Below are 27,940 nucleotides of genomic sequence, written 5' to 3'. Positions count from 1 at the left end.
CAACCCGGCCTGGAGGGGCCCCGGCTCACCCACCAGCTGCTAATTCCCCCGGCTTGGTTGGAACACAGCGCCCAGAGCCTCCAAACAAAGCGTAACCACGGCAACAGCCAATCCCAAGGAAGATGGACCGGCCTTTCCTTACAGGTGCCCCAGTAGGACAAACTATCTCCATTCGAAATTGGAGCGAACTCTACATCTCAGGAGCTGGATGAGGCGCTTACATTTTTTTCCAGGTAGATTTTAATATTTAAATAAGTTTGAGAAGTATTTAATAAAGAAGTGACATTTTGTTACAATTACCCAAGTAAAGGTAGACCGACCTTTAAATTGTTTCAGAGCTAGCTATATTTATACTTGAATGAAGTGAATGTTGAGTGACTCATGTATAAATTGTTCATTCCACAAAACGTTAATCCTAAAGAGTGATTTGGGGGTCTGGAAATATAGGAGAGAAGCCAATAAACTCTTTGCCTTCCATGAAAACAGTTTCTTTTTAAAAAGAAAAAAAACTAATCAATGATCTCTCAAGGCCTATCAGAAATTTCTAAGTGAACGAGTATGCGGGATGAGAAATTCGAAAAATTACTTTCTGGAATATATTTTACTGTAAAATATTGACAGTGACACCCACTGTTTTAGTATAGCATTTGAAGTTATAAGTATAGATAATGCTATTTAATTTTAACTTAAAAATTCCTCAAGATTTCTTTTTTGTGGAGCAAATATATAGGGTACAAAACGTGAAATTTCTTCTTAGTTAATAACAGATACTTCTGATTTTAACTTTCTTAAAATTTGCAAACAAAGCATTAAATTCCAAGAGGAAGTGGTTAAGCATAATTTTAGATATCTGACATACAATACAGTAAAAGTAAACATTTCACTGAGCCTTTCAAAGAAAATAGGCTCTATATCCTGGTAACAATAAACCTGTATTGCATCAACATAAGAATTAATAATATAGAGTGAGAAATCAGTAGATTTTTAATGTTAGAAAAGCACTTTAGTGTCTCGTCCAGGAAAGATAATGATTTTCAAAAATAAACTGGTTTCAAATCGAATTAACTTTAGAATATTTTCATTATAGAAGTTTATGTTCAAATGCCATTTCTTCTTTTTTTGTTTAGTTTTATTTATTTTTTTAGTTTATTTTATTTACCTCTGCTTCTCTTTTCCACTTAAAGACCATCCCAGACTTTCAGGTTCCCTCTCTAACCCTCTTTGCGCTCTCTCCTCGCAGCTGACATGGTCATCACTGATTTATAAACTATTCAAACTTTTTTAAAATCCTCAGGCTACATTATTATGTTGAAATTCACATGTAAAAATCTTAAGATTAATTTTATTTGTAATTATAAAACTATTCAGTCTTTTCCTAAATAATATCAAATCCATTAGTAAGCAATTAATTTCTAAAACTAATTTTAAATAGCTATTTAGTAATCAGCTAATTTGAATATGATGTCTAAATTGCTTTCCTTCTTTAAGCTCACCTTTTCAAACAAATTGATAGCATATCAATTATAGCTCTGGTTTGAATCTCAGCTCTGCCACATATTAACTAGGTGAACTCAAGAAAGTTATTCTTCCCACCTGAGTCACTTTCCTCATTGGCAATACTAGAAAAAATAGCATAATAGTGCCTAATTTGCAAAATTTTGATGGTCAAGGCAATTCTCAAATAGCTGCATAGCAGATGTGTGTTTGTTTCATTTCCTTAAGGATGATTATTAAATAATATTTATTTATTTGTTTGTTTATTTATTTATTGCTGAGGAGGATTGGCCCTGAGCTAACATCACTGCCCATCTTCCTCTATTTTGTATGTTGGGTCGCCACCAAAGCATGGCTGCTAACGAGTAGTGTAGGTTTGTGCCAGGGAACCAGACTCCTGCCGCCAAAGCAGAGCATGCTGAACTTAACCTCTAGGCCATGGGGCTGGCCCCTGTATAATAATATTTTTAATATGCAACCCATAATGTTGGCTTCTTAGACATGACCACCTGCTTCAGAGTCCATTGCTTTCTCACAGTTTCCATCCCATTTCCCATCCTCATGTGCACTTCCCTTGTATAACCTTAGTATTTCTATACCTGTACTACTTATTAATTAGTAAGATTTAGCCAAGTACTGAACTAAGTGTTTTACCAACATAATCTCACTTAATTTTCACAACATCCCTTTGTGAAAATCATACATTTACAGATGATGACACTGGGGCTTGGAAAGGGTAGCAATTATTAAGTAGGTGGATTCAAGAAAACTATTTTACCTTCCTGACTGTCTTTCCTCATTGGTAGTACTGGGGATTATAGCATAATAATGCCTAATTTGCAAAATTTTGATGGTCAAGGCAATCAATATGAATGACATTGTAGAATATAGAATAATGTTAATAGCTTAAGAATTTAAGCTCTATAGACCTGGGTTCAAATTTCATATTTGCCTCTTTCTCACATCCCAATACTGGCAACTCTACTTCCTACTATATCTCTCATATCGTGGTAGTATTCTCCATCCTCAAAGCCGTCTTTCCGTTTGGATCACATTCATTTCTTATGAACAAGGGCATTAGCTTTGTAAAGTATCTCCCTGTCTTAGGTTTCTTTTCTAATTAGACTTCCACACCAGTGACAGAATTTGCCTCCCCATCACCTTCAGAAAAATAAAAGCAAATTCTTAGCAAAGTATACATGCTCCTTCACAATCCTTAGAGTCTACTTCTCTAGCCTTATCTTTCATCTCTTGGCACTCTGACCCATGGCCCCAAGCACTGCACTATAAAGCTTGTGAACACAGTGTTCCATCTGCCTTGAAAACTTCCTACCTCTGCCCCATGTTTGTCTGCTTGGGACATTCTTAATCATCTTTCAAAATTATCTCAAATTCATCTGCTCTTTGTAACTTCCCGGTTCCCTTTATTCTCTATCCCTGCTCCCCCAACACATAATTCAGAGTTGGCCACAGGTTTTAATATTTGACTCCGTATCTTATTTATTCATTTTTGTGTTCCCATCTCCTGGCACTTAGAAGGAACTTAAAAACAATAACAAAAAGTAATTAGAGTACTATTTAATTAGTGAAAAATGACACCTATGAATAGGTGAATTATTGTAAATTGTCTTATAGCATTTATACAGTTAAAAAATATCTCTGCTGTTGGACTTTAATCAGGAAATGAACAAAAGAAATACCACTTTATTTGATTATGATAAAAACAAATTCTTTGTCTGTAGAAAAAGAAAATATAGGTTCTTCACACTACAAATATTTAAAGAGGAACTGCACTAACTTGTTGTGTATCTGTATGTTGGCACACATTCATTTTCCTTGACATTGTTTCCAGTATGTGAGGCTGGTGGCTGAAAAGATCAGCACATGACCGTCTCTTCTTACCATTCTGTGCAAACATGGCTATGGGCTTCCTTGACTCGTTGCTTGGACACCCTGTTTGGTCTGAATGTTTGTGCTCCCCCACCCCAATTTTCACATATTGGAATCCTTACACCCAATGTGATGGTGTTAGAAGGTGGGATAGGAGGTGATTAGGTCATGAGAGTGGATCCCTAATGAATGGGATTGTTGTTAGTGCCGTTGAGTGGATTCCGACTCCTAGCGACTCTGTGTACAGCAAAGCAGAACCCTGCCTGGTCTTTTTGTACCATCCTCTCACCTTCCAGCACTATTTCAAACAATGCTCTGCTACTATTCATAGGGTTTTCATGGCCCATTTTTTTCAGAAGTGAGTGGCCAGGTCCTTCTTCCTAGTCTGTCTTAGTCTAGAAACTCTGCTGAAACCTGCCCACCATGTGTGACCCTGCTGGTATTTGAAATATCAGTGGCATGGCTTTCAACATCACAGCTGCCACAGTATGACAACTGACAGAGAGGTGGGTGTGGTTCCCTGACTGAAAGACGAATGGGGCCAGGCCGTAGGAGCACTGAATCTTAACAATTAGACCGCCAGGGCTGGCTCATGAATGGGATTAGTGCTCTTATAAAAGAAACCCCACAGAGCTCCCTGGTCCCTTTCACCAAGTGAGGATACAAGAAGTTTGAAACCTGGAAGAGGGCCCTCACACAGCCATGCTGGCACCCTGATCTCAGACTTCCAGCCTCTAGAATTGTGAGAAATAAATGTCTATTGTTTATAAGCTACCTAGTCTGTGGTATTTTGTTATAGCAACACAAACAGATTAAAACTCTGCTGCTTTGAAGTTGCCATGAGCATCCTCCTTACCAAGTTGGCTGACTTTGAGAGTACTGAATTCTCACTCTCTTTGACCTCTATATCATGTAACACCGTTTTAGAAATTTCTTCCTCTGTTGGTTTCCATGTTTATCTTCTCATTGTGTAAAAGTCTGCTTTAAAAAAATCCAAATTCCTAACCATATCATTCTCTACCATCACACCTCTGCTCATCTTCATCTATAGTCAATCCCTCTTCTCTTTCCTTCATTCCCATGACATCAGCTCCCTGTGGATGACTCCCAAGTCTGCATAGCCTATGCTATCCATTTACCTGCCCTCCATTAACAGTCCTTAACCACAAAAATATCTTTTACTAACTCAAACTCAATTATTAAATATTAAATTTATAATTTTTTCAAACAATTTCTTTCTCTGTTTTTCTGTTTGCAGTGATTATCATTGTTCTTTTATTTTTCCATCCTACAGGAATCTTTCTGATCATCTTTGATTCTTTCTTTTCCATAGTAAAGCATATAGAAACTGTATCCACACCCTTTTTTTCTCCCTCTAATTACCTTTTGTAATTCCCTTTCCTAACTGTCAGGCATTTTGTTTGGCTTTTTCCACCCTAATTCACTTCTTTCCTTCATCTTGGGCACGTAGTTGCCTCTACCTCCCCTGAGAATTGTCCTATGACTAAGTATGTGCCAGTGGGTTATAAGCAGAAGAGAAGCGTGCACCACTTAACTTGCTTAAAATGTTTGCTGGAGTTTGCTCACCTTCTTTTCCTTTCAGCTGGTTATACAGGATGACATTTCGAGCAAATTTGGGAGTCATATATTGAACAGGCTGGAACAGGCCCCAGCCAGGTTCCAAAGGTGATTTCCTAGAAGAGAATCAATTACCCATCTTGGACTGAGAGAGAAATAAATTTCAGTTTGTTTTTGTATTTGGGTCTTTTGATAAAGCATTTTTGCCTCGACTCTAACATGCTAATTATGACCAAACAACAGTCAAGTCTGCGCCTTCAACATTTCACACCAGAGTTATGCCGAGAGTGCTCGTTCTTTAGTCTCCTTTCTCTTTCTCATTTGCAGACAGAGCTCAGGACTTTGGGCCTAAGTTCTTGTTTAGGCTGTAGGAGAGGATCATAGGTTTTTCATATGTTGCAGTAAATAGAATTGAAGCCAAAAATGTAGATCTACAGCATCTTGGGGAGAAACAAATAAAAAGCAGACAGTCTTTCCAAGTGAGTGTCCCATCAAAACAGGCCAGACGCTGGAGGAATCTAAGACTAAAGGACGGAAACTGGAGAAACAAATGACAGCAGGAGAGTTCAAAGCAGAGGGTGGAAGACAAAGCCTGGAGAGACTCTTTAGACTGTGAAGAACTTTGGGAGTTTTTAGGAGGAATGTGGCCTCGGGTCAAAGTATGGAGAGAAGTGCATGGACTCTAACCCAGACATCTCTTATTTCTCTACTCTTCATGGCATCCTTTATTTCGACAAATAGATTAGTTTCTTCCTAACTAGGGACACACAGCTTCAAATTAGTCTCATTAGATCTGCTTTCTTCATGTCTATTATGCATTGTATGTATAAAACATTGTAAACTACAATACTTTTTAAAATATGGTGCTAGCTAGAATTGAAACAATGAAGGAAAAGGGAAAGCTTAAAATTATTGTATCTAATAAAAATGAGCACCAAAACCCAAGGGGGTAAGTGTTGACTTTTCCAAAAAGTTTTAGGAAAATTGGCTATCTGAAAAATAATTTTTAACTAACATAACCTTAAGTTAGTTCCTTTCCTTACAGTGTATACCAAACTAAATTATAGACTAATTAATTTAATTCATCCATTCATTCAGTCATTCAACAAACATCTATCGAGTACCTACTATGTACTAGACTCTGGGGTTATAATAGTATACAAGACCTACTCTCTCTACTTAAAGACCTCAGCATCTACTTGGGACAAAAGACAAGCAAAGGAGAAATTAGGCAAAAATTGAGGTTACTCAAAGGCTTCCAAGGCGACACCTCAATGTAGAGCTATTATCCTGGAAAAGAGGAGGGGTGGGCAGAGGTGAACGAAAGAGTCCAGCAAGGAGAAAAAGGTGTGTTAAGACTGGAAACAATATAAAATATTTTACTTTCTGAAAACTGCAAGCAGTTCAGTAAGGCAGCTATTGACATTTTATACAAATGCCCTCTTGGTCTCTACTACCTAGCCAGTAAATGCAGATAGAGAAAGACAAGTACAGTTTCAAGATAGCTTCAATATGTCCTTATATTCAGGAGGGCGGAGGGGAATGTTATACTGACCACTGGCATGAGAAGAAAAATGTGCAAATAAACGACATGAGTAGGTAGAATTATTTAAAGTTGCTACTGTGGTGAGTGTTTATACTAAAGTTGTGTGTTTCTTTTCAGAATCATCAGTATTTGGAGAGAAAAAGAATGTTAAGGAAAAGCAAAACATTAATTTTTAAATACTTTCTTAATCTCTTTAATGGAGCTTTCTTGGTAAGAATCTTCATAATTATTTATTTAAAAATGTAATGTGTTTTATTGGCAATCTAAAAAAAAAGCATTGATTGTCTTTTTTGTAGGTTTTTGGACTTTTACTTATGGGATTTGGCACATGGCTTTTATTAGATAGAAATAATCTTTTCACAGCTTTGGGTATGTATCTGTTTTCCTTTTATTCTGTGAATGAACCAAAGTGTTGCATTTCAAACAATTGCATAAATGATTTATTCAGCAGGTGGCAGTATTTCTCTAAAATTCATTATGTACTGTCCAATTTCTCTGAAAGTCTTTGTCACTTGGTTTTGGAAATACCTTATGAAATAATAGGACCTAAATCCAAGACCATAAAGAAGAGAGAATTTGGGGAGAGAGAGCTTGAAACTTTGGACAAGAGGGATGAGAGAAATGGAAGATAGTGATTGTTCTGCTAACTCTAAACTTGTACAGATTTGTAGACTTGAAAGGATAGTGAAGATCAACATAGTTTCACTGCCCAAATTAAACAATCTCTTTTAAAACTCAGTTGTCATCTTCTCTCACCATCATGTGGTTTGAAATAAAATATAATATTCTCTATGGAAACAACCTAAATGTCTGTCAACAGATGGATGGATAAAGAAGCTGTGATATATATATCTCACATGTGTAAGATATATATGGAATACTATTCAGCCATGAGAAAGAAGGAAATCCTACCATTTGCAAAAACATGGATGGACCTTTAAGTTATTATGCTAAGTGAGATAAGTCAAACAAAGAAGGACAAATACTATATATCACTTATATGTAGAATCTAAAAACACTGAACTTCTAAAAACAGAGAGTAGATTGTGATTACCAGGGCCTTAAGGTAGGGGAATTGGGGAGATGTTGTTTAAGGCTACAAACTTATAATTAGTAGATAAATAAATTCTGACAATCTAATGCACAACATAGTGATTATTGTCAATAATACTGTATTATAAACTTCAAAGTTGCTAAGAGATCAAATCTTTACTATTCTCAAAACAAAAAAGAAATAATAAATATGAAAGAAAGGAAGAAAGAAGAAAAAATAAACATGATAAAGATGTTAACTAATGTTACTGTAGTAATCATATTGCAATATATAAATGTACCAAAACAATACGTTGTATACCTTAAACTTACACAGTGTTATATATCAATTTTATCTCAATAAAATATATTCCCTGCAAAACACATTTTCTGAAGCCAGCATTACCCTCATACCAAGACCAGACAGGGACACCATAAAAAAAGAAAATTGTAGGCCAATATCCTGGATGAACATAGATGGAGATATCCTCAACAAAATGCTGCAAACTGAATCCAGCAATACATTAAAAGGCTCATACACTGGGATCAAGTGGGATTTATTCCAGGGATACAAAGATGATTCAACATCCACAAATCAATTAATGTGATACGTCATATTAACAAAATGAAGGACAAAAATCATATGATTATCTCAATAGATGTAGGAAAAGTATTTGACAAAATTCAACATCCACTTATGATAAAAATTCTCAACAAAGTGGGTATAGATGAAATGTACCTCCACATAATAAAGTCCATATATAACAAACCCACAGCTAACATCACACTCAATGGTGAAAAGCTGAAAGGTTTTCCTCTAAGATCAGGAGCAATACATGGATGCCCACTCTCACCACTCTTATTCAAAATAGTATTGGAAGTCCTAGCCATAGCAATTAGGCAAGAAAAAGAAAGAAAAGGAATCCAAATCTGAAAAGAAGAAGTAAAACTGTCACTATTTGTGTATGACATGATATATATAGAGAGAGAGAATCTACCTAAAGAATGCACCAAAAAACTGTTAAAACTAATAAATGAATTCAGTAAAGTTTCAGGATACAAAATCAATATACAGAAATCTATTGTATTTGTATACACTAATAATGAACTATCAGAAAGGCAAATTAAGAAAACAATCTCATTTACAATTTCACCAAAAAGAATAAAATACCTAGGAATAAACTTAACCAAGGAGGTGAAAGACCTGTACACTGAAAACCATGAGACACTGATGAGAGAAATTGAAGACATAAATAAATGGAAAGATATTCTGTGCTCGTGGATTGGAAGAATCAACATTGTTGAAATGTCCATACTAGCCAAGGGAGTCTACAGATTTAATGCAATCCCTATCAAAATTCCAACAGCACACTTCGCAGAACTAGAACAAATAATTCTAAAATTTGTACAGAACCAAAAATGATCCTGAATAGCCAAAGCAATCTTGAAAAAGAAGAACAAAGCTGGAGGTATCATGCTCCATGATTTCAAACTATACTACAAAGCTATAGTAACCAAAAAAGTATGGTGTTGGCACAAAAACAGAAATACAGATCAATGGGACAGGATTGAGAACCCAGTAATAAAACCACACATATAAGGACAATTAATCTATGACAAAGAAGCCAAAAACATACAATGGAGAAAGGACAGTCTATTCAATAAATGGTAACTGGGAAAACTGGACAGTCACATGCAAAAGAATGAAACTAGACCGCTATCTTCCACCATACACAAAAATAACTCAAAATGAATTAAAGACTTGAATGTAAGACCTGAAATCATAAAACTCCTAGAAGAAAACATAGGCAGTAAACTCTTTGACTTCTGTCTTAGCGATATCTTTGTGAATCAAACTCCAGAGGCAAGGGAAACAAAAACAAAAATAAACAAATGGAACTACATTAAACTAAAAACTTCTGCACAGTCAAGGAAACCATCATCAAAATGGAAAGACAACCTACTGAATTGGAGAAAATATTTGCAAGTCATACATCCGACAAGCAGTTAATATCCAAAATATATAAAGAACTCATACAGCTCAACAACACAAGAAAATCTGATTAAAAAATTAGCAGAGGATCTGAATAGACATTTTTCCAAAGAAGACATTCAGATGGCCAATAGGCACATGAAAAGATGTTCAACATCAGTAATTATTATGAAAATGCAAATCAAAAGCACAATGAGATATCACCTCACACCAGTTAGAATGGCTATTATTAAAAGACAAGAAATAACAAGTGTTAGAGAGGATGTTGGGAAAAGGGAACCCTCATACACTGATGGTGTGAATGTAAATTGGTGCAGACTCTATGGAAAACAGTATGGAGGTTCCTCAAAAAACTAAGAATAGGACTACCATGTGACCTAGCTATTCCGAAAAACATCTGGGTTTTTATCCAAAAAACACAAAAAAACTGATTCGAAAAGATATATGCACCCCTATGTTCATTGCATTATTATTTACAATAGCCAATATATGGAAACAACCTAAGTCCTAAGTGTCCAACAATGGAAATGGATGAATGGATAAGAAGATGTGGTATTTATGGTATATATATGGAATATGGTATATATATATGGTGTGTATATATATATATATGGTATATATATGCATAAATTATATATATAATGGAGTACCACTCAGCCATTAAAAAGAATGAAATCTTGCCATTTGCAACGACATGGATAGACCTTGAGGGTATTCTCCTAAGTGAAATAAGTCAGAGGAAGAAAGACAAATACTGTATGATTTCATTCATATGTGCAATCTAAAACAAACAAACAAACAAAATAAAACAAAGGCAAGCTCATAGATATAGAGAACAGATTAGTGGTTATCAGAGGGGAAGGAGGTTTGAGGAGGTGAAATTGGTGAGGGAGGGCCACTGTGTGGTGATGGATGGTAACTACACTTGTGGTGGTGAGCATTTTGTAGTATATCCAGATGTCAAATTATAATGCTACACACCTGAAACATGTATAATTAAATTTTGAATATGAGATTAAGAGTCTGGGACCAGTCTTACCCCAGGTAGCCAAGACTGTGAAACATAGGACCTATCAGCAGCCATGTGTTTACCTTATGAACTGAGGCACATCAGAAGCTGGTCGGAGAAAAAAGTGAGAGGAATCAGATTCCCTAGAAAGACAAGAGATAAGAGACATCATTTACCTCTGATTGGTTTAAGGCAAAATGCATATCCACAATTTTCCCGGTGTGGTTGTTTGGACTTTTTTTGCATGTCCTCGATATTCATGAAAATAAATTTAATATTTTTGTTTTGAAATGTGTGTATATATGTTTAATATTCCCAAATATGAATAAAATAATTAAATGCATTTAACTTCATACAAAAAACTTTAGATCTTTACATTGCCCTTATTTTACCATTTTGTAGTATGCTGTGGTCACTGTGGACTGAAGTTTAATAGACTAAGGGATGTTTTTATAGAGATATCCTTGGTTGGCAGGAAGGAAGCAATATTTTAACTGCTCAATAGCCACCTGTGGCAATTGAGTATTGGCTATTTCATTGGACAGTGCAGATACAGAACATTTCCATTATCTCAGTAATTTCTATTGAACAGCACTGTTAATCATTGAAAAGATAGCAAAAAAACATGTACTATAAAGCCAACGTATTTCTTAATAGACATCAAGTAAGAAAAAACACGTTTGTGGGGAAAAGCAAGCTAAATAAGAAAGCTATTATGGGGGCCGACCCCATGGCCGAGTGGTTAAGTTTGCACTCTGCTTTCACAGCCTAGGGTTTCACCATTTCGGACTGTGGGCACAGACCTAGCACTGCCCATCAGGCCATGTTCAGGCGGCATCCCACATAGCATAGCCAGAAGGACCTACAACTAGAATATACAACTGTGTACTGGGGGTCTTGGAGAGAAGAAGAAAAAAACCCAGAAGACTGGCAACAGATGTTAGCTCGGGTGCCAATCTTTAGAAGATAAGTATGTAATAAAGTGCTACAAAGTATTCAATAATTTATCTAAATTTTAGCAATACCTAAGTGCTTGATATTTTTATTCTGTTCTGTTTGTATGCTTTGCTTATGCAAGAGTATTCGTGATGTCTGAATGCATTAGCAGTTTGCTCAGAGTAAATGGGTGTGTAGAGATCTTGTGACAACCTTTCTCTCTTTCCTTCCCCACCACAGTGACAACAGTAGCTTCCACTTATTTAGTGTTGGCTCTGTGCCAGGCTCTCGGCTTAAGCACTTCCCATACAGTATCTAATTTAATAATGTAGTAATTATGGTGAAGCAAAAGTCATTTTCTTTTCTTTTTTCTCTCTCTCCATTATGGAGCTGACAGATAATTCTCATTAACGCTAATGTACTTGCTTGTGAAAAAACCCCTGCAGAGGTAATCAGGAATTTATCTTTTAAGCTCTGCTTCTAAAAAATCTTGTATTTAAAACACTTCATGAAGTCTCAAAGTTTCAGGACATGGAACTGAAAATAACCAGTTTGAGGCAAGAAATGTTGGATGCTCCCCTCTTCTTTATCTGCAACTTTCAATTTATTTCTCTCTTTTTAAGTCATTCTGCCCTCACTTCTCCATTCGTAATAACACCATGCCTCCTAAGGTCCCCATCTGTCCTCTGCACTGTACCAGCCTTCCATAGCCTTGTGCTGATCTCCTTTCTCAGCCGTCTTCCAAACGTCACTGAAGTAATTAATTTTAAATGCAAATTTAACCATGTAACATTAAAAGCTTCTCTCTGGCTCCCCACTGCCATTATTTACTCATATGACAAATATTTATAGAGCATCTTCTACGCAGTGGGCACTATCCTATGAGCTGAGGATACAGTAGTGTACAAGAAAGATAATGGTCCTGTCCTGGAACCTAATTCCGGGGAGGAAGGCTGGACAACAGCACCCAAAGTGCCCATAGTTTGGCCCTTGCAAACCTTCCCAGTCTCACCAGCCTCAAACTGAAAGTGCTGGCAAAGCTGAGTTTGCTACACACACTGTGCAGTTCTGTGTCTCTGAATGCTGCCACCATTCCAACCTAGATGTTTCCAACTGTCATTTCAAGCCTAAGCTCAGGTGTTACCTTCTTCAGTAATCCTGCCTACCTACACCCTCCCACCTCCTCTCCCTACTGGATTAGGTGTTCTTTGTACCAAGTGGTACAACCGTTTCTAGGATGGAGAGTCTTGATTTATGGCATTTGTTGATTTCCGTGCTTTAAATAATCCCACAATGGCTGATTTCAAGGTGCTAATATGAAGTGAGTTGGCCTACAAATTTTGTGAAAATTTAACAATTGGTTTTTATAAGCTAGAACAAGCTGGCTTCAGCACACCACTGTCTCCACTATCCTGTCATAAATCCTAGGGCATATTTAATTTATTTATTCTTCCTTTTTTTTTTTTACAAATATTTGTTAAGCACTTAGTATTCTACAGTCTGTGCCATAGCACTAAGCAGTTAAAAGTTAGTCTATTGACTTATATAAATCTATGTAATTTCTAGCACAGAGAGCTCACTTCAGATGGGGAGAGAATAAAATATAGTTTTAATGGGGGCCATGTTAGCAATAAACTCAAGGTTTCATACAAAGGACGCTTAGTACATACATGTTAGGTAATCAAAAAACTTTTGATGAATGAATGAATGAATAAATGAATACATAAATATTTGGATGTACATTAGACATAGAAGAGTTCACCCTAGGAAAAATTGCCTTCTTTCCTAGAAGACAATGAAGATAAGGTAAAGGTAAAGAGATCATCTGAGATGGAAAGAATTCTCTATCATGTCGTTAAAGAAAAAAAGTTATTGCTAGGCATAAGTAAGAGGTGCTAGAACCAGGTTAAAAAAAGAAAGAGAATCCTAGCGGTTTGGCAACAGCAGTTTAGCGAAACCTTGGGTTGCTGCATTTATTATTAAATAGAAAACAAATATCACTTAATGATAAATTATCACTTAAATTATAAATTATCTGGTTTCCACAGATGAAAATAATCACTTGATACTATATATTTTTCGAATTTTTGGTGGAACTGGATTGGCTACTGTTCTTCTTTGTCTCTTGGGTTATTTGGGAATTCACAATGAAATCAGATGCCTCTTAATTCTGGTACGTATATCATTTCAATAGCCTGAATTTGTATCTTCGATTTTCAGTGTCCAAGTCACACAAACGAGCAATAATGATTTAGTCACCATAGCATTGCAGTAGAGTGTGCCCTTGGGAGTAAGGCAAATGAAGCGCCCCTTCCCAAGAAACTTTTCTAGGTAGAATTTTCTGGGTGGGTTTTCCATGGATCAAATCTGGACCCTAACACTCGCACACTTAGATACTAATTTTCAACACAGAGTCAATAGGAAGTCATCTCCTAGGGTGAAGTACGATTAACCAAACTTAAGAATCTGAAGACTAAAACCAGAATAAAGTGTATTAAAGTCAATGAGCAATGCAGATGAGCAAGGAAAAGGAAATACATCCTGTAGTCAGCACATTTTATCCCTGTGGGCATGCATGTGGGAAGCTGACTTACAGCTGAGATCATAATTTATTATTTAACAAAGAGAAATATAACTACTGTGGGGACCAGACTCTGGCCTCTGACTAGCACACTCTCTCTCCCTAGGCATGGAACATGAAAAGATAAGTTATTATCAGGAATATAGACCTGAGCATGAGCCATTTACTGTACATGTGGCAGGTATGGATCACAATTCACAGACTCAGACGAAATACAGCTTTTAACATTTTCTTTAAATCAAATCTGTTTTAATTCACAGGCACTCTCGTATCAAGCAGACAGGAAATTCAACTGTAACCATTGTGTCTTTTGCCAGGAAGAATGCAGTTACTTAGCTTTTATGTAGCACTGGAAGTCTGACTGGTCGCTCTAGACACTGATTATCAAGCTACACTGGTTACCATGAAAGCACTCGCTTTCCCAGCTCGGATGGTACCTTCAGGGCTACTCTGTGTGCTATTTGAATGGCCTAGCGTGGCAAAGGCAGGGCTGCTGTTCATCCAGTATGTACCAGTACAGGCATGTCAGTGGAACCCTTTGTGAGCAATTGGTAAATAGCCATTACTTCAGCTCCTTCCCTGTGGTACTCCTCCCTTGAGACATTCAACCTTCTCTAATGACACAGCAATTCAAGGAGTCATGCCTGATATGAGGATTAGTTGCTGCCTGTTGTTAATAATTTCTACATATTATTATTTGAATAGTACCCCTGGCAGAGACATTTTAGGCAAAACTGGAAACCACAGTTTCATTTCCCTCTGGGGTCTTGCCACCTCATCAGGGCAGTGCCAGGAAGCCAAGTGCTAACCCCTGTTGCTCTGGGAACCCACAGACCTCTAGAACTGGTCTCAGAATCTTTTTAGTATAAAAAGAAACCTCACTCTGTCTTCTCAAAGGCTCACCCTCTTTTCTCAAATCTTGTCTTTCGCTTCTCCCAGGACATTTATCATAGTTTTCTCATTGGGATTCTGATTTTGGATATGGAAACCAGGACAGAAATGGCTTGCAGGAAATTTTCGACTGTTCTCCTAGCCAAAAATTCCCATTTAGGCAAGAGGGACACAGAGTCTGCTACTAGTATAATGTTGGGGATTGGGGATGGGAAAGGAAGGGGGAAACTAGGAGTAAAACATAAACATCTTGTAAGTTTCCACCTCTTGTAATTCAAGTATTGATGGCCTCCAACTGAGAAAACCTGATAGATCCCATCATAAGGTACATGATACTGGGACCTGCCAGCTTGGATCTTGAAGCCAGGACACCACTCTCCCTTCTGGACGCTCCATGGAAGGGGACTGCTACTGTTTGTAATCACAACACTTCTGCTATTCTCCTCTGAACTTACCAATACTTTCTTGACGAAAACATTCTTCTTTAACCATGTTAATTCAAGTTATAGGCAATCAAGTTATGGGCAGATGTTATAGGCCTTCATTCTATTCTGTGGCTTAAACGTGATTTTGCGTACCCCTACTCTAATCAAATAGATATTAGTTCTGCAGTTTAACTCATCAGAGCAATCTTACTTCCCTCTTTTAAAAGTTCTTGAGTAGTATCTCACTGTGCTAAGTGCTAATGACATATAAATATGCTAAATTTTTCTTATTACTGTAAACATCTAACTGGTATTAAAAGATAATTTTCAAAGGTAAAATCATGACTTACATATATGTAAATAAGCACGCATCAAAGACGTTATTTAAATAATTAATTAATAAGGGAACCAGTAAGAAGTAACAACTGGTTGAAATGAGAATTAGATTTGTGGAGATTTATATTCTCTGTTATTCATTTGCATTTCCACAAATAAGAATCATTTGCATTGCTATGGACAAGAAACTTTGGTATTACTATTAGAATTCTCTAACTCTCTACAGAGTTGAAGTAGTCATAGCTTAGTCAAAGGTAATGTTTCATAGCCCCCATAGGATCAGAAACCAGGGAGGATCCACTAGACAACAACCAGCTTGCCATTAAAAAGAAACCCAGTAATTTTTTTTTTATTGTGCAGGGGAGGAAGTATATTCCTCTACCCTCTAGGTTCTTCTGGCTGGTCTAAGAATTAAAGTGACATGAGACACGATAACAGGAGAAAATCAAACAAATTTAATAACATGTATACATGGAAGAAACCCAGGAAAACTGAGTAGCTCACCAAAATGGCTGAAGCCACCTCCTTAAATAGCATCTTCAGCCAAAAACAAAGGAGGACGTTGGGTGTAGTGTTTGGAGAATTCAAAGGGGAGGAAGGCAATTTACATGGAGATGGAAAAGCAAATGTTTGTAAACAAATGTTTGCCATGCCTTGCAGAGATAATGAGAAATGAAGAGGACTTTATCACATGGACCTTGCTAGGTTCCCCCATGTCTACCACACCTAGTCTATATTACACTATAGTTATCTATAGTGATATTTCCTTCCTGAAACAGGCCTTCTACCCTAAATTCTTTGAGGCAGTTAGAGGGAAGGTCAAAGTTTCTTCTTGAGTCTTTTGTTCTTAAAAATAAGCCAAAGAGATACATTTTGGGGTGGCAAATTCTGATCCCTCACAATTGTTTTGCACAATTTTTCCTGCCTCTACCAATCTCTTATAAGTGAAGATTAAGTGAGATATTGTATGTAGAAGTATTATAAATCTAAATATCCAAACAGATCTAAAGACCATATTTTTGTCTCTAAAACTTTTGTCTCTGAAAATAGGAAACATAATTCATGTGAATAAGCATTTTAATGGACTATTTTAAAATATTAAATGTTTAAAATATGTGAAACTAAGGATACTAACAGTAAATCATTCTTATATTTTAGTTAGTAAAATATTTAGACTGCAAACTTTTTAAATTATTATGAATTCTAGACAGTATGCATCACTGTGTGCTGCTATAATGAAGATTGCAATCACCATAAGTTAAAAAAGACAAAAATAGTCAAATAAGTGTGAAAATCATTTTATTTGGCTTTGGATAGGAGTATTTTCAGTTTTCAAAGAAATAGTCCAAATGTACAGACTTAACTTTGCTATTGCAGTTACTTTTGTTACTTTCTATTTTGTTTTTCATTGCTTTTGCATGATGGAATAATTTACATAGTAGGTCACAATTTAGTGAGTTCTTCAGTTTTAGCAGAATAGGGTGTTAAGTAGAGGCCCAGATAATTGAATTCTCCTGTATGACAGTTTTAGATCTAAATGAAGAAGGCATCATCAACGACTCTATTAGACTACATAGTCTATTGAGGTTCTCATGAAATACAGCCAGCCCTCTATATTCACGGGTTTCCCATCCTCAGGTTCAACCAGCCATGGATCAAAAGGTCTACAATCGTTGCATCTGTACTGAACATGTACTGACATTGTTTTTCTTGTCATTATTCCCTAAACAATACTGTATAACAACTATTTACATAACATTTACATTGTTTTAGATAGTATAAGTAATCTAGAGGTGATTTAAAGTATATGAGAGGGTGTGCATAGGTCATATGCAATTACTAACCATTTTATATAAGGGACTTGAGCATCCTCAGATTTTGGTATCTTGCAGGAGTCCTGGAACCAATCCCCTGTGGATAATGAGGGATGACTGTACTATCACTTCTTTCTATTGTACTCTTATCTAAATGTTCATTGATTTTTTTCTTTGCCTTTTGTTTTCAATAGTTTTATTCATGTATATGAGGACAGGAAACTTATCCAATATCTATGTATATTTTAAGACTGTATATTTCATATGATATGCATTTTCCCATCATTGTAGCATCTAAAAATATATTAGAAGCATAGTTGTCATCTCTTTTTTCTTTTGTTTTAGTATGCAGTACTGTTGACGTGGGCCTGTGGTGTTCAGGTTGTACTTTCAGCACTCATCTTCGCAAAGAAAGAGGAGGTATGGAAAGATCATCCTTTTTTTGAAATCTAAAGAAAATTGGGTACTTTAGATTATTGAGACTTCTAAACCTTTATTAAAAGCTAAAAGTAAATGTCTTTGAGGAAAAAAGGATTCAATGGAAGTTTATTATTTCCGTCCAGTTGATGCTGACTCCTAGTGACCCTCCGTACAGCAGAGTGGAACCCTGCCCAGTCTTTTGCGCCATCCTTTCACCTTCTGGCACTAATTTTTCAGAAGTGGGTGGCCAAGTCCTTCTTCGTAGTCTCTCTTAGTCTGGAAGCTCTGATGAAACCTGTCCCCCATGGGTGACCCTGTTAGTATTTGAAATACCCGTGGCATAGCTTTCAGCATCACAGCAACACAACAGCTGCCACAGTATGACAACCTGCAGATGAGTGACCCAGGCCACAGTGGGAAGAGCACTGAATCTTAACCACTAGGCTACAAAGGTGACCTCAATAGAAGTACTAAAATTCTATATAGGAAGGGGTCAGGAGTCATATTGGAAGGGTGGGCTAGGAAAACTTGTCTTTAACTCTGTTTGCAGAAGATTGAGAATGATGTTGTAAATAACAAAGAATGTTGGAGAAGAGGAGATGAGGATGCTGAGCTTGGGCAATCCAAATTATCCCCCCAGCCAACCGCGGCTACCATGATTGACCCAGTCACTACAGTATATTCTATTTTTGTAAAGAAATACCTTTCGACTTGTACTAATTTTAAATTTAGCAATTTCATTTAAAGAATATGTACTGAATAATTCATATATTTTGCACAGGTATGGTCACAAGTGATAACAATTTAATTAATTAAACCAAGATTTATATTTATCAAGTTAGGTTCAAAACAGCACACAATAAATTGCCTAAAAAAAATTTGGTAACAAAACGTACCTATTACAGCATAGAGTTACTTTTAATTCTTTGAAAAACTTCTGTGTTTCAGTGTCGTCTTTGTATCATGGGAGATTGTCCTATAGTGAAAAGAGCATGGACTTGAAGTCATGCCGATCTGTGTATGACTATATATCAACAAGCCACTTAGCCCTAAGCCTCTGTCTTCATCTGTAAAATATGGTTAACACCTACCTACCTTATCGCTAAGTGACAACTTATAAAGTTCTTGTCATACAGTAGCCATTTAAGGATTCTCTTCCTTCTCTTAATTAATTTTGAAGGAACCCCTGATTAATTCCTATGCTTCCTAGCCTTCAAATTCTTTCTATATGTAGGCTCCTAAGGAATGACCAACCCCCAACAAAATCTTTCCTATATGACACCATTGCCCTCCAACTTCATTTGCTCTCTTGATACCTAATTACCCAGGGCCTGTTGTTGATGGCTTGCCATTTGGAGTTAAAATTTCTTCTCTCCACATCAAAACTATGTGTGTGTTTGTGTGTGCATGTGTACATGTTTGTGTATAGCAGGTGAGTCCTGTAAAGCTGTTTTGGTGACAAAGCACCAGGTCCCAAGCCATCAGCCTCTAACTTTTGGACCTGGTGATAGAACCTGAGCAATTAAGGACCCTTAACACGTAAATATAGTTTATCAGTTTCATTCATATTTACTTATATTGTTCACATACTCTTCTCTACTTATTTTAAGAATAATAAGAACTACCATTTAATAATAACCACCACATGCTAGAAACTGTGATAAGCACTTTATAGACATTATATTATTGATCCTCACAACTACGCCTAGAGATGCATTGTTAGTCCCACTTTCCAGAACAGGAAGGTGAAAGGGTTGAGAAGAGAAATACTTGCTGAGGGGGGCTGGCCCAGTGGCATAGTGGTTAAGTTCATGCACTCTGCCCCGGCAGCCCAGGGTTCACCAGTTCAGATACCGGGCACGGACCTACACACCACTCATCGGGCCATGCTGTGGCGGGCATCCCACATACAAAATAGAGGAAGATTGGCACAGACATTACCTCAGGGCCAATCTTCCTCTGCAAAAAAGGGAGGATTGGCTGCAGATGTTAGCTCAAGGCTAATCTTCCTCAGAAAAAGAAAAGGAAAGAAATACTTGCTGAAATCTATCATGGGCAAATGACAGAGCCTAGACTCAAACACTTATCAACTGATCCCAGAGATAAGAGCTTGGTTTACGTCAGTTTGCCTTCTACATTCAAACTGGATTAAGCTCTTATGGGCCTCTAAGTTTTTTATGCCATTTACAGCACCAAACTCATTGTTGGAGATGCACTAGGGTTTCAGTGGATGTTTGTCAAATGGAGTATGTGTGAGGGAATTTTATATATGTAGCAGTCACAAAGATTATATGTGAAACTTGTTTTTCCTCTTATGAACTAAGGTGTTTCATATGCACTCTGGATCTCCCAAATAATGCTTTAGAGGGGGAATGAGGATGTAAGTCTGCCCACTCCCCATGACAATATAAAATGGGAAAACATCATTTTCCATTCTAAATAAAAATTAACTTAGAGAATAAGTTAAATAGACAACTTATAGATCTGAATAACACTTTACATTATTCTAATCTTCTTAAGTATATTAAAACACAGATATATAAGTAACTGTGTAAGAGTTTAACTTGTACAGATGTTTTAATTATTGTTGTATTCACACCAGTTATTTAGTTTTCATTATTCAAAGACAGCATAATACAATGAGAAATCATTAGACTAGAATTCAAATGAACTATATTTAAAAGTATCAGCTGCTCTTCTTTATTCATGTAAACAAAGCAAATAATTAAATTCTCTGTGTATCTGTCTCCTTGTTAGTAAAATGGGAAGAATATATGTTGTTTCTACCTTTTGGTATTTTGAGGACCAAATTAGGAATTAGTTATGAAAGTCACATAACCTTTTAATGCATAAGTAAGTTTCTATTAAAATTTACCTCTGCAATATCTAGATTTTAAAAAAAGCAATTTTTCCCCAAACTTTCAGATCGGATTGCTTTTGTTTTTGTATTACGAAAAGACAATTTTTTAAAATTAAAAATCATAATTCCTGTAAAAATATGTAATAGACACAGGCCAATGATTTTATTTAACATCTGATTAATGTAGAACTAGTGTGATATAAAAATCAATTCAAAGGAGAGTCCAAAGAGAAGACACTTGTAAAGCCATCACTTAATAAACAGGCCTGGAAAGGAGGGGGACCAACTGCACCCCCACCGAGAAAAATTTCATTTGCATTTTTCTGACAAAGAATCATTTGACTAGCTATGGTTTTACATAACTTACAAAGATGTAAAATCAGTGAAAAACTATGAAAGGTACAGACCCCCATAGAATCAGAGGCCCCTCAAGGTGTGCTAGAAAAGGTTTAGTTTCCATTGAAAAGATACTCAATAATCTTTTTTGGTCCATTTTAAAGTCTGTCACAATTTCTCCTGAGGGTATAAGAATAAAGGTAGAGACATTCAGAAGAACAGCACACAGCTTTCTCCCTAATTGTAAAATAAGTCTAATACATTCTTCCTGTAGATCAAAATCTGGAAGACCAAATGCCTCAATACTCACTGAGATTGCTAAAAATAGTTATAAGGAAGACAAAACACTTAGATATAAGCAGAAAATAGCAAACTGACTTTGAATACTCTTTTACGAGTATCCTAAGGAACCATAAGGAAAGTTTCTATCTTTTCTCACTTTTAATACAATTTTCAACAGGTTCATCAAGTATGGCATGAAAAAATTGATTTAGTCATTTCTCAATATGGATCTAAAAATATGCCTGAAGACATACCCAAGTGGACTATTCTGAATGCTGTACAGAGAACAGTAAGACAAAATTAGCATAAAACTAGAAATTCAATGTCAGAGGTAACCACTGTAGGGTAGGGAGGAGCCAGGGAACATTGGGGCATGGGGCGGAGGAATGAGAGGTCCTTGTATTTCCTCTAAACAAACTGGCTGGAATATCAATCTTGAGTTTTATCCTCCTTTTTTAACTTCTATCTCTTTTCCTGGGTTAACTAATGTGCATTTTAACCTGGTTTCACCTGTAAAGGTGTTAGCGGTCTTCTACCAAGTGGGGTCATCTGGCCTGCTGCACCCGGGGGAAGTAAGTCTGAGGACAGTCCCTGCTGGCGCCAGAGTAGCATGGCAGTTACCATTTGAGTCTGAAGGTCAGGACTGCCACACTGTAGCTTTGTGACCCTGATCCTGGACAAGAAACCTTTGCAACTTTAGGTTCCTTATTAGTAAAATGGACAGAATAACCCCTCCCTCTGGTTAGCAGGAGTAAATGAAGTAATAGATGGAATATATCGAAAGCCTTGGGTCTGGGACATAGTAAGCAACTAATACTTGTTAGATAATTTTGTTAGGATTATTCTTTCATAGTTTAGATTGTTCTGGACAGGGTAAGGGAATTGGTATGTCAGCCAAATGGTTTACAGGACTAGATCAGCACCTGGAGCGTAGGTGGTGCTTGATAAAGAAAATAGCAAACATTTACTTAGCACCAGGCCCTTTTGTAAGTGCTTTGCATATATTAACTCATTTAACCTCACAACCCAAGGAGGTAAGAACTATTATCCTCATTTTATAGATAGAGGACAGAGAAATTCAGTAACTTAGCCAGTGTCACACAGCTAATAAGTGGCAAAGCCAAGATTCAATCCCAGACAATCTAGCACTAGATTCTATTCTCTTAACTGCTACCCTAGATGCCTCACATAAAAAGCTATTATTTTTAGTACACTTAATAACAGAAATGCATTTTAGGAGACTTGAAATGTGATTAGAAATGCTCTTGCTTGTCTTACTTTCCCCTGATGTATGTGATCTGTACATGTATTGCATTTTCAGATTGCATTATGACTGATAGCAAAGTATGGAACCTTCTTGTGGTCATCAGCTGATAAACAGGAAAACAGTTCCATGTATGACCTCTCTTGTTGATGAGAATCCAGCTTACAGTTCCTAGCCATGAATAGAATTGAGATAGCACATGGAGGGTTGATTGTTTAAACCAAACTCTAAAGCACTCTTTTAGTCATTCAATATTTCCAAGATTGTGCCAAGATTTTTGCTATGTATTGTGACATAGGCAGTACTTTCAGTAACAACTTTAGAAAAGAATGAAATACTTCAACTTTCTCTTATTATCTAGGTGACAAATACATAAGCTGATTCTTTCACATCCTCCCAACTCAACTTGATAGGATTGGAAGTGAGACAATTCTTGGATGATTGATCATTTCTATGACTATTTTCCTTATCATCTTTTTTGGTTCTTTGCGGCAGTTTTTCACACAATACAAAATTGAAATTTACCATCTCACATTAGTCCTAAGAAAGTAGAAACAACCCTGAATCTGAATGTATATTGAACACATGTGGCAGCATATTCTGGATAAATATGAAGAGAACTGCTACAGTTAGGAGGAAGATACACCTAAGGTGATTTCTCTTCTATGTTCTGGTCCCAAACATGGTTTGTAGCGTTCATAAATCAAGTGTGTCTTCCATCCTGGGCTCCTATAAGATGAATTTAGACATAACAGTGTCCTCCAAATGCAGCCCACTCATATGAGTAGAGATCTTTAGCTCTGTTTAACATCTACAGTAGGTATGTATTTGTCACCTAGAAAATAAGAGAAAGTTGAAGTATTTCATTCTTTTCTAAAGTTGTTACTGAAAGTACTGCCTATGTCACAATACATAGCAAAAATCTTGGCACAATCTTGGAAATATTGAATGACTAAAAGAGTGCTTTAGAGTTTGGTTTAAACAATCAACCCTCCATGTGCTATCTCAATTCTATTCATGGCTAGGAACTGTAAGCTGGATTCTCATCAACAAGAGAGGTCATATATGGAACTGTTTTCCTGTTTATCAGCTGATGACCACAAGAAGGTTCCACACTTTGCTATCAGTCATAATGCAATCTGAAAATGCAATACATGTACAGATCACATACATCAGGGGAAAATAAGACAACGTAAGGGATTAAACAAACAAAAATATGCTTGTTTATTCACTACACTTCAGTGGAGAATAAATTAATAAAGTCATCACCAAAACCACTTTAATATGCATGGGAATCACATAATTAACTGCATTTTGAAGATTTTATAGTAAAATTCATAGAATCCTTTTCCTAGTTACAGTGTTGTGGCCAAGACAATTACACAGATTGGATGAAGAATAAGAATAAAGAAAATTCAGAACAAGTGCCATGTTCTTGCACAAATTCTACATTAAGAAAGTGGTTTTGTGATGAGCCACTGAATGCAACTTACCTAGAGGTAAAGATGAGTCAAGGCCTCTCCAATTGTTTATAGTGCCTTTTTGTTTTTGCAAGTCAATTTAGAATTCTGATCAAATTTTTGTATAAAAACAATGTTATTCATGGTGATTAGGTTCTTAACCTACTTCACTAAGTTGAACCCATAACTAGGTGAATTGCAGTATTATTTCAGGTATATAATAAATAAATTAAGTAAACTTCCTGGGAGCATGTGATCTAAGTGCCGCTAGAACTCGGGATTCCATCAACCTTTGTCCCCAGCCCTCCTTCCCAAATCCCTGCCAAGAGAGGAGGCACTTTTGGCAAAACTGTGGTGTAGAGGTTGGCAAGTGAGCTGCAATACCAGAGTAAAGAAGTATGCAGATTGGCAAAAACTGAAGGGAGGGTACCCCAGCAAGATGAAAGTGGTGTTCAGGTAAATGTGGCAGAAGCAAGAGTAGAGGTTCATCTGGAGTAACTGCTATTTACAGGTACGGGATATTGATAAACTGGGAATTCCATCCCATGAACTTCTAATACTTTGTATAGTTTATATCCTGATGGTATTCTAATTTTAATAAGTAATTATTAAATGATTATGTATCTTTCAATTACAAAAAATTCATTCATAGATAGAGCATTATGGTTTTTTGGGCTTTTTTTTTTTTTTGAGGAGGAGGATTAGCCCTGAGCTAACATCTGCTGCCAATCCTCCTCTTTTTTGCTGAGGAAGACTGACCCTGAGCTAACATCCATGCCCATCTTCCTCTACTTTATATGTGGGACGCCTGCCACAATATGGCTTGCTAAGTGGTGCCATGTCCACACTGGGGATCCCAACCACCGAACCCCGGCCGCTGAAGCACAATGTGCAAACTTAACTGCTGTGCCAACTGGGCCCGCCCCTACAGCATTATGTTTTTTAAAAAACCTTTTCTATTTGGAAGATAATCATTTTAGATGGTAGTATATATCCTCCTGAATTTGATAGTCTGTGGAAAGTCAAATCTCTCTCAAAACTTAATAAATTTCTGATTTCAGTTACATGACAACATCTTAGCAACTTTAAAAGTAGCAGATGAAGTGTCCTGTTGTCATATGAAGCTCTCTGGACTAAAAAGTCCAGTCTCCAGTCAGGCATTGACTTGCTTTTTAGACTTTGGTAAATTACTAATCTCTATGTATCTTCTTCTTTGTAGTGGAATTATGTATAAGAGCATTTCCATCTCCAAGTCAATCTAAGTAATTTCTGTTCCTCAGGGTTGTGAAAATAAAATCAACACATGGTATCATGCTAATGCTTTAACATTACTTGGAATTAACTTTGGACTTCTGGCTTCAGAGGTAAGGTTTTGTTCATATGTTTAAAGATAAAAAATGTTAAGTCTAGACTATACGGAATAAACTGCAGAACAACCAGGTGGAGACCTAATTAGACACGTTAATCCAGTCGGAGCCAGGACCTTGAGACTTTCCACACCCAGCAGAGGAATAGGTCCCAGCTGGAGGTGATGTCCCTAAATCAGCCAAATGAGTGGACCCTGTTATTAAGTGGTCACCTGGCCGGTATTGATTTCATTACTTTGTGATATAAAAAAAAGAAATACTTTGCATCTCAGCAGTGAGAGCAGCATCTTGGGCAATCTGCAAGTTGGCAAATCTCCGAAATCTAGGCAGATGTTTGACATTAGTAAATCTACTCATATACTCATAGTCACTCATATACTCATTCATTCACTCAGTAAATTTGGAGGGGGAGAACATTTACTGTGTGTCAGGTACATATTAGATGCCAGAGATAAAATGGGAAGCAAAAGAGACACATCCCGTGACCTGGAGGGTGCCAGTCGCAGAACTGAGATTCAGAAGCAGGACTTCATTCATTCTTCGGTCTCACTGATGACCAACGAGAGTAAGTGAAGGCTATGGATTCAAAGAAACTGTGAGAGTGGATAGATGATTACAGTGTAGACTATAACACTGGAATGGATATATAATGCATCGTTTGGCCAGAATAGTATACTGAATTTAATTTTATGTTGATCCACAAAGGTACTGACCTAAAATTCCCTAAATTTTCTTCAACTGGTAACAGTTTTAGTCTCAGAATGGTGGTAAGCCAGGATACTCTTATAGCATTAGTATCACTCTTTTGAAATGTTTATTCTCCATTGTGTTCATGCTAAGGGGGGATGGTAAGACAAGACTGAGGGGGCATGGTATCTGTGCTCCATTTTATCATCTATCCTTTGTACATCACTTTGAATGATCCTATGCCAAAAAGAGGCAGTTCTGTAAGACTGATGACATGGTTAGAAGGATGATGAACAAAAACAGATCAGCAATTCATTAAGGCATCTGATGATAACCCATGTAATTAAAATTGAACAGTCTATTCCATGGTGTCCTCTATGAATGAACTTGGTGACACCTGGGTTATTCTAGAAGACGCACTGCAGACTTCTTATTCACAACCATATGTACCTTAGTCAGAAATTTCTCACCCTCTTTGATCCCTTTTCCCTTTACAGTATGCATTTGGTTATTATATAGTAAATGTTAACTTTACAAATTATCCTTATTGACTATATTTTGATCTCTTATTATTTCCTTTTCTTCCAGGTTTTGCAAGTCTCATTAACTGTTTCTTTCTTCAGACATATCGGGAATAGAATATATGCAGAAAAGTGATTTTGGATTTTAATTTGTCCAGAAGAACCAGTTAATTCTCAAAATAATCACATGTATTCTTTTATTCCAAAATAAGATTTTGATTTACATTAATTAAGTTTAGGACTTATTGAAGTCATTGGGTATATGTAATATAGAATTATTGAGTATTATAATAAATTACTCCATGAAATTTTTATCAATTTGGTTTTTCAAAATATCAAATTCTGCAGTTCAGAACTTTATGTTGACTTATTTTCTGAACTCAGAGGCTATCATTGCATATACTGAATTCAAAATGTGGTGAAGTATCACCATATGTTTTTAGTTTCTTGTGTAGAAAAAATACATGTATAATGTTCAGAAAATACTAATTAAATAAGCAATTATAACGTACTTTACATGTGCAAATTTTAAGGAAAGAACACTGATTTATAGGAGATTTAAAAGAAAGATTGAACTTCATGACACTGATCTTTAAACTGAATTAATCATTAATTTTTCTCTTCTGATAATGCTTGCAAGTGGATAATAATAAACTTAAAATTTTAGAGATTTGGATATACTTTGGTGGCAATAATATATTAAAATAACAATAAATTTTTAACTGTGGCAAAAATATTCTATTCTAAATGATCACTGAATTCATACTCTTTCTTCTCGTTTTCTTCTCTTTTTCCTTAAATTTTGTTCAATATGTGCATGCACAATTCTCTGAAGGATATAAAAATAACCTAGCTGTTCCATTTTCCTAACGATATAGTGAGAACAAAGTCCTCTGAAAAATAAAAAGTACTATAAGGATATGAGGTATTATCGTATCATTATTGTCCTTTATAGCAAAAGGCTGCCTTGACCTTGAGGAAATGAAGAAAAGAGAGATTAACTGAAGATCCCGCATTGCTCCCACTCCTATAGAAGGCTCACTCTCGTTTACTAATTCAATCATATCTCTTTTCATCCATCTATTCAGTACATTGAAAATTTCAGAGACCTATGGACTTTTTTTAAGTCAGCACAAAAGGAAATAGAATAACCTTTTTCTCTAAAGTGACCTGTAAATAGATATGCCTTCTATTCTTTAAGGAAAATTCTCTTGAAAT

At 36.3% G+C, this 27,940-nt stretch overlaps 2 protein-coding genes across 18 annotated transcripts in view; one reads left to right on the top strand and one right to left on the bottom strand.

The window, feature by feature from the left end:
* The window catches only part of LRRIQ1 (leucine rich repeats and IQ motif containing 1), a 214,433-nt gene extending 214,259 nt beyond the window's left edge, over window positions 1-174 (bottom strand). For 10 of the 16 annotated variants that reach the window (XM_070600698.1, XM_070600702.1, XM_070600692.1 and 7 more), the window contains exon 1: window positions 34-158. The gene's annotated coding sequence lies outside the window, so the exon portion shown is untranslated. Of the gene's footprint in view, window positions 1-29 lie in introns of all 16 variants that reach the window. The other 6 variants (XM_070600705.1, XM_070600706.1, XM_070600696.1 and 3 more) reach the window with 4 other exon arrangements.
* TSPAN19 (tetraspanin 19) lies at window positions 110-27,646 on the top strand. 2 transcript variants are annotated; one of them, XM_070600708.1, is made up of 9 exons: window positions 110-233; window positions 6,626-6,718; window positions 6,805-6,877; window positions 13,527-13,651; window positions 17,871-17,945; window positions 21,602-21,712; window positions 24,043-24,186; window positions 25,428-25,511; window positions 26,790-27,646. In XM_070600708.1, exons 2-9 carry the CDS (start codon window positions 6,653-6,655, stop codon window positions 26,856-26,858), a joined length of 747 nt encoding a protein of 248 aa, XP_070456809.1. In that variant the 5' UTR covers window positions 110-233; window positions 6,626-6,652; the 3' UTR covers window positions 26,859-27,646. The 2 variants fall into 2 exon arrangements, with proteins under 2 accessions (XP_070456809.1, XP_070456810.1); XM_070600709.1 differs by lacking the exon at window positions 24,043-24,186 and having other exon boundaries at window positions 128-233; window positions 26,790-27,644.
* The last annotated feature ends 294 nt before the right edge of the window (window positions 27,647-27,940 follow it).

The sequence above is a fragment of the Equus przewalskii genome, chromosome 29 (genome assembly GCF_037783145.1).
Source record: "Equus przewalskii isolate Varuska chromosome 29, EquPr2, whole genome shotgun sequence".
Taxonomy (NCBI): Eukaryota; Metazoa; Chordata; class Mammalia; order Perissodactyla; family Equidae; genus Equus; species Equus przewalskii.
Note: the sequence above shows the minus strand (reverse complement) of the source record. Positions and strands in the feature narration are given on the sequence as shown.

Excerpts from the sequence above, each read along its gene's own strand:
- TSPAN19 (XM_070600708.1), top strand. The coding sequence starts at position 6,653 with ATGTTAAGGAAAAGCAAAACATTAATTTTTAAATACTTTCTTAATCTC. Across the intron at positions 6,719-6,804 it reads TCTTTAATGGAGCTTTCTTG|GTTTTTGGACTTTTACTTAT; the intron begins GTAAGAATCTTC and ends TCTTTTTTGTAG. Across the intron at positions 6,878-13,526 it reads TAATCTTTTCACAGCTTTGG|ATGAAAATAATCACTTGATA; the intron begins GTATGTATCTGT and ends TGGTTTCCACAG.